At 38.7% G+C, this 19,742-nt stretch overlaps 1 protein-coding gene across 1 annotated transcript in view; it reads right to left on the bottom strand.

Moving 5' to 3' along the window:
* The window catches only part of LOC122799692 (retinol dehydrogenase 7-like), a 414,514-nt gene that overhangs the window by 316,263 nt on the left and 78,509 nt on the right, over positions 1-19,742 (bottom strand). Inside the window, exon 2 of the mRNA XM_044068927.1 lies at positions 4,267-4,591. Within this exon, the coding sequence (XP_043924862.1) occupies positions 4,267-4,579 (313 nt within the window). The 5' untranslated portion in view covers positions 4,580-4,591. The remainder of the gene's footprint in view (positions 1-4,266; positions 4,592-19,742) is intronic.

Genomic DNA, 19,742 nt, shown 5'->3' with positions numbered 1-19,742 from the left:
AACTCAGTGGCAGATACAATCCACATTTTTGGTCATGTAAAAATGTGTACAAACTATGGTGCTCCCTAAGAGCACAACTTGAGAAAATGGGATACATGAAGTCAACCCTATCCTGGGAAATGGCGTTACTAAATATATTTCCTAGTCCATTTAAGTCTGAAACTAAACATATTACTGTGACACTTTGTGCACTACTCAAAACTTACATTACATTAAACAGGCTAGATAGATCCAAAATGTCTTGGAAGGACTTCCAGTCGATGGCTGTTAAGTATGTGTTGGCAAGTAAACTAAAGACAACAAGCAAAAGGAAAATAAGTTACTTCCAAAAATACTGGAGTAACCTTCTAGAAGCTCTTAACTAATATCGCTCTTAGGTATATTTCCATCCTCCTCTTTTTTTCTTTTGGGCTTCTCTTTACTTTCCTCTCATCTAATACCCCTACTCCCGTCGGTGTGCTAACTCTGTATCAAACACTTCCCATCTTTAATATCCACCTCCACTCTAACCCATGAAAGACCAAAATAGAAGCCTTGCTACCACATTTTTTCCTATCCTTGTGTAAATACTAACTAGTTTTCTTATACTAACATCTAATCATTCAGTGACAGTCGAGTGTACATAATGTATATAGTTAAAGCTGATAGGTTTTAGGTGTACGGATACACATTCTCATACCTGAATAATAAACGCATGTTATTGAATTTACTACCTCCAACTATCCTATGTCAATTTCCTAATCACTTGTAAAATGAAGGTGAATACATTTTCTTGTAATATTGGAATGACTGTACTAGTATTTTAAGCAGGTTTTACTAAGTATATCCAATTACTTGTTTTTGAGCATATATGTCTTGTGTGACTTGTAATTATGTCTGTATCTGTATATTAAAAAAATGCTAATAAAAATCAGATTGCAAAAAAAAATAAACTATTCTTGCCGATGGAAATGGGAGAGATTAGATTGCCCAATATTCTCCAATGCATGCAGGTCATACAAAAGAAAATTGAGTCCTTGTATGTGTTACATTTTTTTGTAGGTTTGAATGAGATATTTTATTTATTTATTTAACGTGTTTATTATTATTATATTGTATTATTATATATAAATTATATGTTTTATTATACTGCTAGAAGAGTTCAGGTAAGTGGATAACAGCGCCCTTTTTAAGGTGTGGGGTAGGTTGATACCAAAGACATGACTAAGAATTTGGGATCACAAGCCAGATAATCTGCTAAAAACTTTTATTTTTTTATCTAGAAATATTCAAATACAATTTAAAGAATGGTTTAATAAGATAAAGTCAGAGCAATTGTTTCCAGAATTGATTCTGATAGGGGCCAGACTTCAAGACAAACCTAAACAAAACATATTTTTGATCGGGGGTTAAGAAATATTTCCTTGAAAAGTTCGGAGCATATACAAGAAGTGGGAAAACTGATTCTTGATAAAGGACAGAGATTAGATTTGGAGTAAAGGAGCAAGATGAATTTATGTACCAAGCATTTAGCCAGGAACTGAAAAGGATGAAGTAATTCAGTAAGGATCAGAAATAAGCACCAGAGTTAATAAATAACACGTAAGAAAAGTAACAAACGATAAACAACATGTGATCAGTGACGTGTATAAGGTTATAAATGAAAGTAGCCATGCAGCAGTAGGTCAACGGTGCCTTCATGGGGTAGGTTACTAGACTTTCTCTGTTCTAGGTAGTTTTAAGGAAAGGTATGTCTTAGGCCAAAGTATGCAATAAACTAAAGCAGATTCCCAAAATTCACATGGTGATGATAACATCACTGATTTTACACACCAGCGAGACAGCAGAATTTGATTCCTACAATAAATGATAGATATTGGAAGTATGGTACTAAGGAGCCGGGAACCTGGGCACACACCTGCTGTGATTGCCCAGGGTTGGTTATTTTTAAATAAGAACCTCAGTAAATGGGTAATAATTAAGATTCTAAAGGTGAACATTCCAGTAGTCATAATTGTTCCTTCCATGGCTTCAATTTAGTAATAAATTGATTAGTTACAATCATTATCATTTCAGTTTAGCTATATTGTCATCTAAGAAGATGAACACAAAACACTGGAAGTCAAAAGATCTGCAAACAGAACTGAATTAAAAAATTGGTAACAAAAACAGTTGAAAAAAAAGAAAGGAGATGCAGTGAAAACAGTAATCAAAGTTCTTAAACAAACGATTCCATTAGTATAGAATATAAATGAAGAAAAGAAGCTTGCAGAACTACGAAGGGTTTTGATATCCATTATAGGATTCGTTTTAGAATGTCTAAAATGAGGCTCCCGTCCCCACCTGCTCGCTCTTCTTTGTCTCTTCATCTCCTCTCCAAATGAAGATTTCCTTTATTTTTCACATTTATTTACTTTATTTATTTTAAGTTATATGTTTATTATTGCCATTTATATGACACAAACAGACGTGGAGCCCAAAGAACAGGAACAAGCAGAGTTTGTTAAATAGTTTTAAATTAGAGATGTTATCCACAATGGTTAAAACTGGACATTTTCTGCAGGTGTCATTATATGACTTACAAATGTTACTTTACCAAGCTTGAAATAGCTGATTTTGAATAACTGTAATGGAAATGTACAATGTGAACTGAAATATTTTGCTTGGGTTTGATAAAATAATATAAAAAGTGTTGCTAGCTCTCAATATGTTTAACACACATAGAAGACCTGACTGATGAAATGTTTTACTTCTTAACGAGGAATAAACTGAGTATCATGGGGTTATACAGGGACACATCCTTAACAAGACAGCTCTCTGTGCTGCAGGTCAAGAAATGACCTCCGCCATAGCATGGACTTACATAGCAACACATCCTTAACAAGTCAGCTCTCTGTGCCGCAGGTCAAGAAATGACCTCCGCAATAGTATGGACTTACATAGTGGCACATCCTTAACAAGGCAGGTCTCAGTGCTGCAGGTCAAGAAATGACCTCCGCATAGCATGGCCTTACATAGCGACACATCCTTAACAAGTCAGCTCTCTGTGCTGCAGGTCAAGAAATGACCTCCGCCATAGCATGGACTTACATAGCAGCACATCCTTAACAAGTCAGGTCTCTGTGCTGTAGGTCAAGAAATGACCTCCGCCATAGCATGGAATTACATAGCGACACAACCTTAACAAGGCAGGTCTCTGTGCTGCAGGTCAAGAAATTACCTCTGCCATAGCATGGACTTATATAGCAGCACATCCTTAAAAGCCAGGTCTCTGTGCTGCAGGTCAAGAGATGACCTCCGCCATAGCATGGACTTACATAGCAGCACATCCTTAACAAGCCATATCTCTGTGCTTCAGGTCAAGAAATCCCCAACTCCTTCTGCCAGGTCATTATGACAGCACAATAGCTACCTCACAGTTCTATGGTCTAAGGCTCAACTCTGGCCTTTGGGTGTTGTCTGGGTAGAGATTCATGTCCTCACTATGTATGCATAGATTTGTATAGTTTTCTTCCTAAATATGTGCTGTTTATTTTGACTGGCTGCTATGAAACTGCCCCAGTAGTTGTACTGTGAAGCCTTCCTCCATTTGAGTTCTACCACGTAAAGATACCTTTGACCTCTAGCTTCTACAGAATCAGAAAATTCACAGATGACACAGACTCATCCCTACAACAAACTAGACATGTTTCTCCGATCAGCATCCATTCCTGAATCCACACCTCAGCATCAAAAGCAAAACTATTATCAGTATGTTAATATGTTACCCCATTCCTCTGTTACTGATATAGCAGTTAGCAGCTCCAAAACCTGCAATGGTCTCTGTGGGTCATCTGTAACTGTTTCAGCCAAACAGTCAGCAAAGCTTAAGATAAATGAGTCAACGGTCTGTTTTTTAACTAAAGAAACATTTCCATGTGCTGCAACTACATACACTCAGCACAGGGATAATAATTCTATTCAGCTTTACTTGGAGGAGCCTGTGCTCTCAAAAATAAAATGCATTAATTCTAAAGTTTTTTAAAAAAGGAGACAAAAGATATAACACTTACTTTTAGAAATGTTAAATAACAAATTTCAGGGTTTAAATCATTACTGACCACTTGAAGCAAATACACTATATGAACTTTTACATACTACTTGCATCTCCAATGATTTATATTTTACGAACTTGCTGAAATCAGCCTATGCAAAATCATGACCTCTTAACAATGTATACCTAAATTTACACAGAAGCTTTAGTTAAACAAATTAGAAAACAAAAGTGCTCTTTGAGATATGACCCACCTTTGTCACCTACAACGGTCTTCGCCCAATCAGCGGCGGCCATGATGCTTTCAGTTTTTGTTACATCAAGGATTGTTGTCTGAAGTCTTTTAGATGTTACTTTCTTCAGCTCTTCTGCCCCCTTCTCAGTCAGGCACGCTGCCAATACTGGCATACCCTGAGCATCTAGCTGCCGAGCCAGCAGGTTCCCAAAACCCGAGTCACTGCCCGTTATTAAGACATACTTTTGGGTGATATTGGAGACTTGCTGACGCTCTCTGTACCACCTATGCAGCAAGAAGATGGCGATGCCAATAAAAAGATACAGCCACATTTTGAGACGGACCTGGGTAATAAAACAATAAAAATATATTGCACTGGTGAGCAGGACACTGCCATGGGTAACACAGAGCTTTACTTTTAAATCGAAGTGTTCAGTGCTGCCACACTAAAATATGATGTCCAGAGTTATAGCTACTTATACTGCTATCTGTAACTCACACCACATATTTAACCAGAACTGACACACCAGCTACATGACTGTACTGCACAGAACATTTATTCCACATACTAAGGCATATGAAAGCATATGAATAATAACATGCTGTAGTGAACACTTTGTTTATTCATGTCTTACATCAATTTTCCAAATATCACAGAGCCTTTTCATTACCCTGTAACAAATCATTAATTTGGGAAACAAACTCAGCAGTTATGTCAGTAATTCTTTAGTGTCCTCAGACACGTTTTTCTGTCCGTTTCCTCTAAGCAATTTTTCATGGATACAATGATGATGGAAACACTGTCATTTTTTTTCAATCTCACCATGTCCAGCATGTAATCATACAAAAGTACAAACTGATCAGTTTGCATATTTTTCATTGCTTAGCCCCCCCCCCCCCACCTCACCTGTCAATCCTCATATCTGTGACAGAACGCCAGGTGTGCTGCCAGGTGTCATGTGTGCTCCATGCAGGGGTTGTACCATCCAGCAGGAGTCAAGCAGAGGTGGGCAGAATGCCAAGTGTGCTGTGCGGTCCATGCAGGAGCTATACTGTGTAGTAGGAGTCAGGTAAAGGACAAAATGCCAGGTGTGCTGTGTAGTACATGCTGGGTTTATACTGTACATCAGGAGTCTGCTAGAGGTGGACAGAATGTCAGGTGTGCTGTATATTCCACACAGGGGTTACACTATACAGCAGGACTCAGGTAGAAGTGGATGGAATCCCATGTGTGCTGTGAGCTTCATGCAGGGGTTATACTGTACAGCAGGAGTTAGGTAGAGGTGGACAGAATGCCAGGTGTGCTATATGCTCCATGCAGGAGTTATACTGTACAGCAGGAGTCAGGTAAAGGAAAGAATGCCAGGTGTGCTGTGTGATCCCTGCAGGGGTTATACTGTACAGCAGGAGTCAGACAGAGGTGGACAGTATGCCATATGTGCTGTGTGCTCCATGCAGGGGTTATACTGTACAGCAGGAATCAGGTAGAGGTGGACAGAATGCCAGGTGTGCTGTATGATCCATGCAGGGGTTGTACTGTGCAGCAGGAGTCAGGTAGAGGTGGACAGAATGCCAGGTGTGCTGTGTGATCCATGCAGGGGTTATACTGTACAGCAGGATTCAGGTTGAGGTGGGCAGAATGCCAGGTGTGTTGTGTGCCCCATGCAGGGGTTATACTGTACAGCATGAGTCAGGTAGAGGTGGACAGAATGCCAGGTGTGGTGTGTGCTCCATGCAGGAGTTATACTGTGTAGCAGGAGTCAGGTAAAGGACAGAATGCCAGGTGTGCTGTGTGGTCCATGCAGGGGTTATACTGTACACCAGGAGTCAGGTAGAGGTGGCTATTGAAGTAAAGTGCTTCAGAAGTTTTTAACACCATACAGCTCAACTTGTTAGTGCTAGAAATTTGGGCAAAGACTAACAAAATGGGGAGACAACGTTGCTAGCATAACAGGGTTTGTGTTAACATACATTTTGTGAAGAATTTAAAGTCTGAAATTCAAATATATGTCATTATTTAATGACTTAAATCCTCAGATCATCCCAGTGATTTCCCAAAAAGCTACAAATGTAGACATTCTGTGAAAATGTGGACAGTTGAGAAATATGTGTAACGTAACTATACCCACAGGTGTAACTCATCAACTCCACTTTATTTATTTATTTAGTTATTGCCATTTGATTACTGGAAAGTCCAGCTATGTAGAAGTCCATTTCCAGCAGAGGTCTGGGGAGAAAAGCTCCAAATCATTACAAAAGATTTTAAGAACAGTAATTTAACAATCTTCAAAAATAAAACAAAAACATCTGCAGTTTAAATAATTATAACAGATTATACATAATATAAAAAACATTTGGTTAAGAATCAATACAAGATATATTATTTATTTATTTAGTTAGTTACCGGGTAGTGTCCGACCATGCCAGGAACCTTGTTTTTAGCGGAGACCCGGGGAGAGAAGCTCCAACAAGAAATTGACAGAAAAACAGTAGTGGAAAAAAATACAGCAACGTATCACATACAGTACACAAATACAGAGCTATTTGAATTAAAAGTACAAGGAGGCTAGTTCACAATATATAATCAAGTATAAAAATCTTGATAACAAAAAACGAAGTTTTTATTAATATTTAATATTTACAGAAATTTTAGACAGTTTATAGAGAAATTAAAGGTAAGTTAGTGAAATACAAATGGGAATTACAATAAGAAATGGATGACAATTAGGCTTATATTTAGAGAAAAAGTCCGGGAAAAGAATTTGATGGCAGTAAAGAAATAAGTGAAAAAGGGAGAGTACGGCAGTGTAAGGAAAGAAAAGGTACTCGTTCACATTTAGGGATATAGTTTATCCTAGTTTTGAGCAAGATCAGAGCCAGATTTTAGTTAGGAAGTCTTTCAGAGTGGTTTTGGGACAGACAGGAAGAAGGTAAGAGGAAGCGAGGGCGTCCAGCAAAGAGGTGGATGGATTGTGTGAAAGAAGATCTGTGACAGTCAGGCATGAGTGTTGAAGAAGGCAGGAGAGTGGCACTGAATCAAGAGAGATGGCAACAGTTAACATGCACCCCAACCCTATGTAGAAAATGGGAAAAGGGGGTGATGATGATGATGATGATTTGAAAGACGGAGGGAGGGTGTAGATGTGATGGATACGGGTAAGGAGCTCCAGGACTCAGCAATGTTGTATGAGTACAGACAATGCCCAGCAGATTTGCTAGGTTTGTAGACAGACAGCAGTTTTTAGTCACTGGATCGCAATGACTGACTGAGAATATGGTTGTGTAGAATGTGTTTTAGTGCTAGAAAGGCAGATGGATGCTGGATAATTTTATACGTGGTAAGAAGTTGTATATATGTTAGTTGTTATGGCACATCTAACCAATTAAGACTTTTAAGTGCTATACAGTGGTGGGTTCTGAAAGGGGTATGTGCTGCAAATTTAGCAACTTTATTATAGCATTGTTCAAGTTTTAATTTTTGTGAAGCCTGGAGGTCGGAGCACCATAAAGAAAAGTGGGGTGGAAATAAGTAGTGGCAAGTGCAGTTGTACTGGTCTTGGTGAGAAAGGTTTCAGCTCTGTAAAGCATCCCTAGTTTTGATAATTTTTTATGCAATTTTGTATACACGGGTCAAATGTAAGATTATCATCCACTATCACCCTAGTAGTTTCCTACAAGAAGTGACTTCAATGGTCATATTATTAAGAGAGAGAACTTTAAAGTTTGTTTTTTTCATGAGAGAGGCATTTGGGGAAAAAGTAGTAGTTTGGTCTTTTTTGGGTTGAGCATGAATTATGAGTTATGAAGTCATGTTTCAGTGGCTGTTAATTTATCATTTCAAAATTATTAGGCATAGTTTATTCTCAGTGAACCAAGCAGAAAATTAAAAAAATTCTGTGCTTATGCATGTGTATAACAGATATATATGTGTGTGTGTGTGTGTGTGTGTGTGTGTGTGTGTGTAAAGTTATTAAGGAGCTGTTTCCTGTGATCCAGTTGTCCTGGGTTTGATTCCCACAGCATCCAATGCCTAACTGTGTGACTTTGAGCAGGTCACTTAACCAGATACTGCTCAGGGCTGAGTTTCAAAAATATCCATGGAAATCAGTACTCTGCTGTGGTAAACAAATACAAATAAAATTTAAATATCTCTTTATCTGTCTACATGTATATCGATAGATAGATAAATATGGAAGCACTTATAATATGAGAAACTCACACATGTAGACCTCTCTTTTGTCAACACATTTTGGTTGATAAAACAGATGGTTGACAGGTGTAAAAGACTGTCTCTTCCTTGGGTGTTGTGCAGTCTAGGAGTTAGTATATATAATTAGCAGGGGTGTGGGGATGCATCGATTTCTTTTGCATGGTCTGAGATTGTGCCTCGGAGCACATACATTAGGCTGTTGACTTCTTTTTTTCCCCAACCTTTTGTGGTTGATGTTTTTAGTGTTGCTCTACTAAAGTTTAGACTAACTTCTACACGTGTACTAGACAAAGACTACATACAGACACACCCTTTCACTGAATCAGCTGAAGAACTTACCTGTTACTTCTCACAGGTTAGCATGGTAGCACTGACTGGGGTTTGGTTCTGTCAGACTGATATTTTTGGGTGGGGTATATGCATTCTCTCCATCTCTGCATTACTTTTGCAACAGGTTCTTCTCAGTCATGCTCGTCTGTTTAACTTCTCTAGGTTTGCATTTTGGCACCTTCCTTCTTTGTAGGTTTCTTCTCTAAAGGAGTCTGATTTCTGCATGTGTGTGTGTGTGTGTGTGCATGTGTGCGTGTGTGCCTGTGTGTGTGTGCCTGTGTGTGTGTGTGTGACTGTACATGAATCAACAAAGCCTGTGGCACACTCCTGCAAGGGTCATGCCATCGCTCTTTGTAAAATGCACAGCTGTAATGCTGAAGAATGCTCTAGGCAGCTTCACATCAGTTTTTAAGAAATGTGTTTTTTGTAGTTTTATAAATTGCTACCATCATTTGCAGAATTTGACATAAGTATCATTCAGTGTTGCTCACGTTTTCCATTCAAGGCAGTGGAGATTCACAGCCACTTTGTTACTCACAAAATAAAGGTGTGCAGGCAAACGGTCATAGAGGAACACAACAGGCAGGTAGGGTAGTGCCACACAGTATGATGCAGAAGGAAAAATGTGGTATGCATTGTAGAAATCAGAGGAGCATAAAACACTAGACTCTGGAATAGACTGACTATACATGTCAAGCAGAGCGCCTCTTTGGCCCTCTTCAAAAGTAACCTTGATGATTGGATGGGAGAAAGGAAATTCTCCCTGGGGATCACTTCAGTCACCCTTCTAGACAGAGGTCCAGGGAAGTAAATAGTGTAAGAAGAAATAGCCAGGGAATTGTTATGGCTAGGCTTGTATAGGCCCTAGGGCCAATAGCCTAGTACCAACCTATGAACCTATGAACCTATACGACTACTAGTAGGTATTATGTTTGAGCACTGTGATTGCTACATAAGCATCTTGGAAATACAGATGGACTGCAGTGTAAAAGTGCCCATGGCTCAGTAACTGACAAACACACCTATGATACTATGAGGATGAGAAACCTGTGGGTCATATCCTTGTGCAAGGAGCTCAGACTCACGTTCCAGTACGGGGGCTAGTAGTGCAGCATATGGAAGGCTGAATGCACTTTTAAGATGACATTCTTTGTACAAGTTATTAAACTGAGGTCCCCATCTGCCCCATTTGGTGGTAGCTCAGATCAGTATTAAATGTCCTATAGCAATAAATATGAGAACATAGCTAGTCCAGGAAACAAAACAAATAAACCGAATGCTGGACTATGAATAGTACATGCAGAATATGCAGTCTTTATTGACAAAAATTAACGCTGTCAATAAAGGACTGCATATTCTGGGTGTACTCTTCATAGTTCAGCATTCGGTTTAAATGTCCTATAGCACTTACTAAAAAAAAGTAGAACGAACTCCTCTGTGCCCAGGCCAAACTACCCTCAATCAGCAGGAATACCACCACTCACCTACTGTTAAAACAGGCCATAGTACAATGGAACTAGCTCAGTCAACAAAAAGTAAAATAAACAAATAAATAAAGTTGTTAAAGCTACACACTCAGCCACAAACAGGGGAGTCAGCAAAATCAAACAAACAAAGCAATTAAACGACAAATAAACAAACTAAATAAATTAATTAATTAATTAATTAAAGTTGTTAAAGCTACCCACTCAGCCACAAACAGGGCAGTCAGCAAAATCAAACAAACAATTTAACAAATAAATGAACAAATAAATAAATAAACAAATAAATAAAGTTGTTAAAGCTGCACTCGCAGCCACAAACAGGGCAGTCAGCAAAATCGAACAAACAAAACAAATAAATTAACAAATAAATAAATAATTAAATAAATAAAAGTTGTTAAAGCTACACTCTCAGCCACAAACAAGGGAGTCAGCAAAAACCAAACAAACAAAGCAAATAAACGACAAATAAACAAATTAATTAATTAATTAATTAATTAATTAATTAATTAATTAATTAAATAAAGTTGTTAAAGCTACACACTCAGCCACAAACAGGGCAGTCAGCAAAATCAACAAACAATTTAACAAATAAATGAACAAATAAATAAATAAACAAATAAATAAAGTTGTTAAAGTTGCACTCTCAGCCACAAACACGGCAGTCAGCAAAATCAAACAAACAAAACAAATAAAAAAACAAACGAACAAATAAATAAATAAACAAACAAATAAATAAAGTTGTTAAAGCTACACATTCAGCCACAAACAGGGCAGTCAGCAAAATCAAACAAATAAAACAAATAAATGAACAAATAAATAAATAAACACTGTTGTTAAAGTTGCACTCTAAGCCCCAAACTGAGCAGGCAGCAAAAACATAAAAAAAAAATCAAACTAAGAAAATGATCAATGAACTCCACTTAAGTCCATCAAAAATACAAGATTTTTTTTTTTTTTTATTTACTTTTCTTTTCATATAACTTACCTAGGGTACAACACCGATCCCAGTGGAGCCATCTTCAAGCTCAGCCCAGGAGGATACAATACACAAACAATGGCAAACTTGACATTGTTAAACAGATGCATGCACAGAGGCCAACAGTTAAAAATGTTACACAAGCAAACTATCAGCACTGTAACAACCCAAGACCCCAGTGGTGGCTTCAAGCCCACCTTACAATCTATAAAATATCTGCAGTGTGATGTCACAACCATTGAGTATGCAAGGCAAAAAAGATTAACTTAAGGTTGGCAGTTGTAGCATGATGTCATCTTATCAAAGACGAAAACAGCAAAGTCTTCATGTATACAGCAATGCATACAGAGTAAACATGTATAAATGAATGCTTGTAAAGACAGGAATGCACGTATACATTTTTTTTTATTTAACATTTATTTACCGGGAAAGTCCAACTTAGAATGAAGCCAATTTTCAGTGGAGGCCTGGGGAGAAATGCTCCAGATGCATGTCTTTCTAATGTGGGAGGAAACCGGAGTACCCAGAGAAAACCCACATGCATGCAGGGAGGATGTGCAGATTCCACACAGAAGGAACCCCAGCTGAGAATCGAAACAGAGAACCTCTTGCTGTGAGGTGACAATGTTACTGCTGCACCATTGTGCCATCCAGGCAACAGTCATCTAGTGAAACTATAAACTTTATATAACTAAGAGATCTACCCTTTCAGTCTTATGTTTCAATACAGCACAGAATGGTAATTCTAGAAAATACAATTTCTGAGATGTGATAATTTGTGTAGATTTCTACACAATGCTGCCACATTCTATACTCAGTCACAAAATATTATCAGTAATGAATAATTTAGCATTAATTTAATGTATAAGATATAATTTTATAAACAAGACATGAGACACCTCCAGGCCAACCTAAGGAATTATGAACATATGCAATTACAGGTGCCAGTGACTGAATAACTTATTCATGCAGGGGTCCACCCAAAATGTATACCATTAGGTCAACAACTATAAACAATCTGGAAACAGGTCATTTTCCTTTAGATGTAATGTTTCACATGGTACACTTGGGTGATTTCCTTCAAATATAATGCTTTACATGTAGGTGTTTTCATTCAGGTGTAACACTTCACATGTTACATCCAGGTGTTTTAATTCGGCTGTAACACTTCACATGTTACATGCAGGTGTTTTCTTTCAGGCATAATGCCTCACATGTTACACATTTGTATTATCAGATAGAAATCTCTACTGAAAGTTGTTTTCAAAGAAAGCAGCTATTGTCTTCTACGTATCACTAAAAAGGTTTTGTATTGAAAAATACTTCTGCATGTATACTGTCAGTGAAATTCAAATGTTAGAAAGAGTACAAAAATAGTTTATCTGAACAGTAACTGCTGTCTGAGTCACATATACTACACCACCCCTATGTGCCACACAACCAGCAGAAGTTTTATGTATTTACTGCACTTCATGCGCTGATTAAACTCCAAATAAGCAGAACATCTTCCTTAGATGGGAACTTTGGAGAGAAGTACCACCTATTTAAAACTTGTGACATTCATATCGTTACTACAGGGAATGAGTTCTGGATAGGCAATACAGCTTGAGGGACGCTTTTTATAATATCAAGGGAAAAATACATCCCTCAGGCAGCCTAACAAGTCTTAACACTGTAACATATACTGTAAAAGAATAAGTTAGTTTTGCACAAAATATACCTAAACACAGTACGTTATATAAAACATTGGAACCCACTTTAGTAACAATCTCTGCAACCAATGACATTGGTGTCACAGGTTCTAGAAATCTGGATTGGAAAGGAGTCACATGTTGATAAAAGTAGAGCGTTCTCTAATGTGGCTAAATTGTAGTTTGGTGGAAATGGACACTCCATAATAAACTCTCGGCTGCAATTTGCCTGCCTGATGTTTACTCCACCTCACAGATGCAAGTCTCCTTTTTTTCTTTAATTGTATAGGATGAAATCTGGACATATACACAATATCTGAGCAAAACAGTTCTTGACGATTCAATTTAGAAACAAATTTACCTTCAGTAAAGTGTCTCAGGGACAGGGGCTGCATTCTTGATCTATATTGTTATTCTGATTAGTAATATAATAATGATGATTTTAATATGTACGTTTGCAAGATGATTGGTCTTAAGAATATATAGCAAATGAACACAGCTATCATGGGCTATGGCCAACACCTGACACAACCAAATAAGCTCCACACTACAGAGATGAATTTCAGAGGTAAAACCACTTGCACCCCAATGATTGATTCGCCATCTCACTCACAACCAAGTGCCTTATAATGTTATCTTACCAACAGTAACTATATCTTGGCTAAACTATTACATTCACACACACACACACACACACACACACACACACACACACACACACACACACACACACACACACACACACACACACATTACAGAAGAGGCTAGCAATACATTTTATTGTCATAATCACTTCTTGTTTGTATGATAACTTGCTGGCACCATCCATATCGGTCTGGCACACCAAGGTTATGAATTACTGTACACTCTTAAAATAAGCCAACTGATATACAATATCTATGACAGTTTTAGTTCAGCAGTGCCTCTCTTTGAAAGTAGATGCCAGTAGTTAGCATTCCAGAAATTGCTAGTGTTTATTCTCTTTGTTTGCTACCTGCTATATGTTATACAAACTGTCTTTGAATTTTCATGTAATTAAACTCTTGTTTTTTCCTGTTGGAGCTTTTCTCCCCGGGCCTCCACTGAAAACGGGCCCCCAAGCCCAGTGGACCTCCCTGGTAATCAAACTGAAATAAATTAAATAAATAAATAAATTCCCAAGTATGGTGTACCCACCCTTAAATTCATTAATAAACAATGAGCTATAATTTTTCAAAAGTTAATGAAAATCTTTACCAAAAGAAATCAGATAATATTATTGCTTATAAGCTAATATACAAATAAATATGCATTTGCATAGAGGAAATGAAAAACAGTTCGAACAAAAATGCAATCCAAAGGAGTTTAATGTGATTAGCATGTAAAAAAGATAAATTAAAAAAATAAAAAGACAATCTAAAAAGAAATTGTGTCACTGTTGTATAAAATAAGATAAAATGAAGAAAACAATCTAATGGCAAAGGAAGATTAAAGTGCTAAGTATAATAAAGTTTTATAGCTTTTCTACTTAATCTGTTTGAACAGATGACATCAGAAAATATCTAACAGGTAGTCAGTTCTAACACTATTACTAACTGAAATATTGCTACAACTGTGTCTACCACTGACTAGAAACTGCAAAAGACAAACAGGCAAAATAATTAAAAACAAACTCTATGACTCTCAGTGCAGACAATGCACCAAAGGTACCATTAGATACTGAAGGGGAGTTACTTTACTTGAAGAAGACTGGAGAGGTGTTTTGGAATGAGTCATTCATAGATGATACAATGTTAGTACAGTTCTTGTTGGCAAAGCCCCCTCAATCCTGCATTAATTCAAGAAATCCTCTTAATTTCGAACAGGGTCACAATTTAAATGCAAGCAGCACTTTCAAAACCTAATTTTCTGTAAAGTTTCCATCCAAACAAGGAAATACACTAGCTGTCAGGAAGCAGCTAAGTTCTTCTAGAGTGTGTGTATATATCTGAGTGTGTGTGCGTTAGAGACAGAGAGAGACAGACAGAGAAAGAGCCTGCAAGATTATTTGTTACAATTTCTGTACAGTTTTTTTTAATATATTTTACATTTTTCTGCATCTTTACAGTAGAAAATACATGGCTTTGCCTACTTTTTCACATATTCCCCTCCAGCCTTCAGGTAAGCTTTTATGAGAACCACTAAGAAACCAAACTAGAGTAGAAGGTGATTCTCTTTAGCAAACCTACTGTGTTCCCTGTCTTGACAGACCACTTGCATTTGGATTGCTAGCATCACCTCTGTGCTGAATTGCCATGTTGAAGGATTGTACTCCCAAGCTGAATCTGGTTATTCTTTTGACTACAAGCCCTGTGACACTACTGTCATGGATAACAATCTGCAACTTTTGTGAATGTAGTGTTATACAGGTAGGATTGAATATTTCTGAGAGCCCGAACAATCCACAAACATTCCTTTTCAAAAGCTGTACATGATTCCCCACTTGACAGACATCTGCAGCTGATGTACACTACTGGATGTCACCCTACCTTTAAAGAAATAAACAGCTTATAGACCATGGCTTGAAGTATAGACCTGCACAATAAATTACTGATTGTAATCAAAACTACTTAGGACAAGGGTCCACTCAAGGCTTACTTGAGCTCTAACTCTGGTATCCAAGTGGATTATCTATCTGTTTTTTGAGGACACTGTGCAAATAAACTGAGGTATAACCTTCCAGTGATATCCCACTGTCTCAAGGAATGCCCTTACCCAGTTGTTGATAATGGGAAACAGTGTAATGATTAGCCCAGATAAAATCACTTTAGCTAGCAGATCCATGAGACTCTCTCTCTGATACCCTCCCTGAGGGAGGAATAAAGACACCTTGTTGAAGTTTCCAGTAGTTTATTCAGTTAAGTAGGTAAATGGACAAGTGTTTTCATACTAACAGAATGAGAACACTTAAATGAATAAACTTCAACAAGGTGTCTTTATTCCTCCCACAGGGAGGGTATCAGAGGGAGATTCTCATGGATATGCTAGCTAAAGTGATTTTATTTATTTATTTATTGGCATTTGATTGCCGAGAAAGTTCACTGGGCCAAGGTGAGCCCATGCCTTGGTGGAGGCCCAAGCAGAAAAGCTCCAGGTTATAATCAAATTACATAAAACGTTTCCAAATAAAAAAAGTTTGAAGGAGAAATCAAGAACATTACAGGCAGAATAAGAAAGAAGAAAACATTACAAAAATTACAGAAGAGATTTACATGAAAATACAAAATAAGATAATGGTGATAAGACATTAGAATTTACCTGAAAATTATACAAAAAGATAAAGTTGATAAGATGTTAAACTAACAGCAAAGTTTTATCTTCTCGAATCTTTTATACTCTGTTTCTTGTTAGTTCTGTCACCCTCTGGGTCACAGGTGGGATACCAAACCTGACTGGAGCTTTTCGATTGCCTCCGTTTTCAGTTGTTGATAATGGAGTCGGCCATGGCTGAATCATCTACACCTTAGCAAGGACTAATTCTATCTCACCAGGATTCCACCAAGGAGAAAGGCAGGATATTGCTACCATTTACACCTGACATTTATTTGCTTTAAAAGCTAATGCTACCCTTTTAGGTTTTCCCGGCATCTCTTTAACATTTGCCATACTCCTACCAGGACTGAATATAAACTGCAATGTCAAGATGCAAGTAAGAGTTCAGTATAAACCTTCATCCAGAGTGTGGTTCGCCGGCCCATGGGAAATCAGCAGAGCATCTGCCACCACAAAGGAATTTTTAGTGAAATCTTATAATGCAAAAGGGATAAAAAAAGAGAGCTTTTACCTTTACTGTAAGTGTAAAGTGTAAAGAATAATATCCAATAACCCTTACTCATGTGACTAGTTCTAGATCCTTACCCCACCCTGCTGCTCTAAAGCATCATGTGTCCTTGGCATGGGGTAAACATCCAGCAGTTGTCTACCAATACCCCTTAGTCATGTGACTAGTACTAGATCCTTAGCCTCAACATGCTGCTCTAAAGCATCATGTGTTCTAGGCAAGGGGTAAACATCCAGCAGTTGTCTACAGTCTATACAGAACCTGGTGTTCCTATATTTGGCAGCTACAGTGCCAGTGAAAGCCCAGGGGCATTGGATTCCTGGATTATCTCCAGATCCAACATCTGCTGCAGTATCTCATGCATGGTTTGTTTGACTTTCTCAAGTTCCCAATAAAGAGCCTAGGTGATTGGCCATTAGGTAGCTGTCTCTACATGGTGCTTAACCAGTTGAGTCCACCATGGTTTATTGGTAAGCATGTCCTCAAACTCCTGTAATGCTGCTTAGTTATCTTTAACTTAGGAAAGAGATAGCTGTTGGGAAAGCACTACCTCATCCTATCTGGTGCCAGACTGGCTGGGTTTATTCCACGATCTGTCAGGCAAATGCCTCAAACCATGGTCTAGTAGCTGCAGGTGAGTCACCCTGTAACCCACTGTAGATACCGATATTAAGGTTTCATCTTGTTAAATTTGTAAAGTTTGTTTCCCCACCTCTTGCCTAGCAACTCAACCATATAGTTAACATTACTTAACTTTCTTCAGTGCAGAAAAGACCCTCCCATGCTGTTGGCAGATTATGTTGCACCATTACCGTTTGTCCAGCAGTATATCCTCAGGTTCTGTCTTGTGATACCAGGAACTTTTGTTGCAGTTGTCCTTCTTCCAAGTGGTCATGTGTCAACCCATCTGTTTCCCAAGTCTAGTCCTGTAAATTTGGACATATTCCTAACTGACCTCTTAAAGAATCACATTCACCTTCCCATCCATCCGAATTTAGCTCTACAGCCCCCTTACCCTTTGACCAAAAAGTAGTCTAAATAGTGACATACCTGTGGATTCTAAGGGTTACACTTTATGTAAAAAGAAAATACGGCAGGGACTTATCCCAACCCATCTTAAACTGATCCACAAATGCTCTTAGCATGGTCTTAAGAGAAGAGTTAAGTTCCTCACTTCCACAAACAGGTTATCGGGTTGGACATGAAATTAGCACATCTATTTGTCAGTATTTCCTGATGAATGCTTACCCTCCTGAAAAATTCTTAAAGAACATTTCCGACCTCCTCTTTATCACCATAGGACAAGGCCAGAAGCTCAGGATACCTAGTAGTGCTACCATCACCAAGATACACCTGGTGTCTGCGGTGCTTAAGGATTCAGGCTTGTTGCTGCTGTTGAGCTCTTCTTTGAAAGCAGTCTCACTACCAGCCTCTGTTGAAGGGTAACTGGAAGGGAATGCCTCCTCACTACCAGCCTCTGTTGAAGGGTAACTGGAAGGGAATGCCTCCTCACTACCAGCCTCAGTTGAAGGGTAACTGGAAGGGAATGCCTCCTCACTACCAGCCTCAGTTGAAGGGTAACTGGAAGGGAATGCCTCCTCACTACCAGCCTCTGTTGAAGGGTAACTGGAAGGGAATGCCTCCTCACTACCAGCCTCAGTTGAAGGGTAACTGGAAGGGAATGCCTCCTCACTACCAGCCTCTGTTGAAGGGTAACTGGAAGGGAATGCCTCCTCACTACCAGCCTCTGTTGAAGGGTAACTGGAAGGGAATGCCTCCTATTGCCTCCTCACTACCAGCCTCTGTTGAAGGGTAACTGGAAGGGAATGCCTCCTCACTACCAGCCTCGGTTGAAGGGTAACTGGAAGGGAATGCCTCCTATTGCCTCCTCACTACCAGCCTCTGTTGAAGGGTAACTGGAAGGGAATGCCTCCTCACTACCAGCCTCTGTTGAAGGGTAACTGGAAAGGAATGCCTCTTATTGCCTCCTCACTACCAGCCTCTGTTGAAGGGTAACTGGAAGGGAATGCCACCTATTGCCTTTCACACATTCTTATTTCTATGCCTGCCTGCATGAAATGGTGCATAAAGTACTGTTTCTTCCGAATCACTTACTATTAAAACATCTGTCAGGATATCTTCAAACATCTGCCACCTGCTTGTCCTCCCTACCAAGTGACCTTTGCCCGGTGGTACCTAACAAGGTGTATTTCCCATGGCCTTAGCAGACGCTGACTGCCTTGGTAGGCAGTGTTCATTTTTGACAGCTTCAGGCTTAACAATAGCCATGTCTGCTGTTGTATCCCACTTAGCAATGGGTCCTTTTCCCTACATCAGGATAGAGTAGAGGGCCTTGTGATGGTTTGGACAACCTACCACTACCATGGTGCCTTTCTTACCTTCTTCACATGGCTTTAGTTGCCCTCTTCTGTCACTGGACATATTAACCATACACACCCATGTATTTAGTGCCAGGACTATGGCATGTACTGGTTGCCTAGCAGAGGCTAAGAGAGCAGTTGCAATAGCAAAAGACAAGGTATCAGAGGCCTCTACCAGCATCTGGAAAGTGACTCAATAGGTGGTACAAAGAATACGTGGGAAGAGATTAAACAAACAATAATACAAAAACTGAGAACCTGGAACCTTGTTTATAGATCTGGATAGTAAGACACATGCAGTAAACTGTGTTTAGCCTCTTTAGTTTTATACACAAGTCAGACATATTTTTTATTAGCCAGAGGAAAAGTTTTGTACAATAATTAAAAAAAAGTTGAAGGAATTTATCTGGGAGGGAAAGAGAGCAAGAATTCAGTGGGATAACTTGGTCCCCCGCACAAGGATTAAGTGGGATAACTTGATTCTCCGCACAAGAATTAAGTGGGGTAACTTGGTTCTCCGCACAAGAATTCAGTGGGATAAGTTGGTCCTCCGCACAAGGTGGTTTTGGATTACCTCATTTTAAGGGAAGTTCTAGTGGCACACAGTCAAGGTTCATATACATA

Source organism: Protopterus annectens, chromosome 4.part0 (genome assembly GCF_019279795.1).
Source record: "Protopterus annectens isolate FY-2018-M chromosome 4.part0, PAN1.0, whole genome shotgun sequence".
Lineage (NCBI taxonomy): Eukaryota > Metazoa > Chordata > Ceratodontiformes > Protopteridae > Protopterus > Protopterus annectens.
Note: the sequence above shows the minus strand (reverse complement) of the source record. Positions and strands in the feature narration are given on the sequence as shown.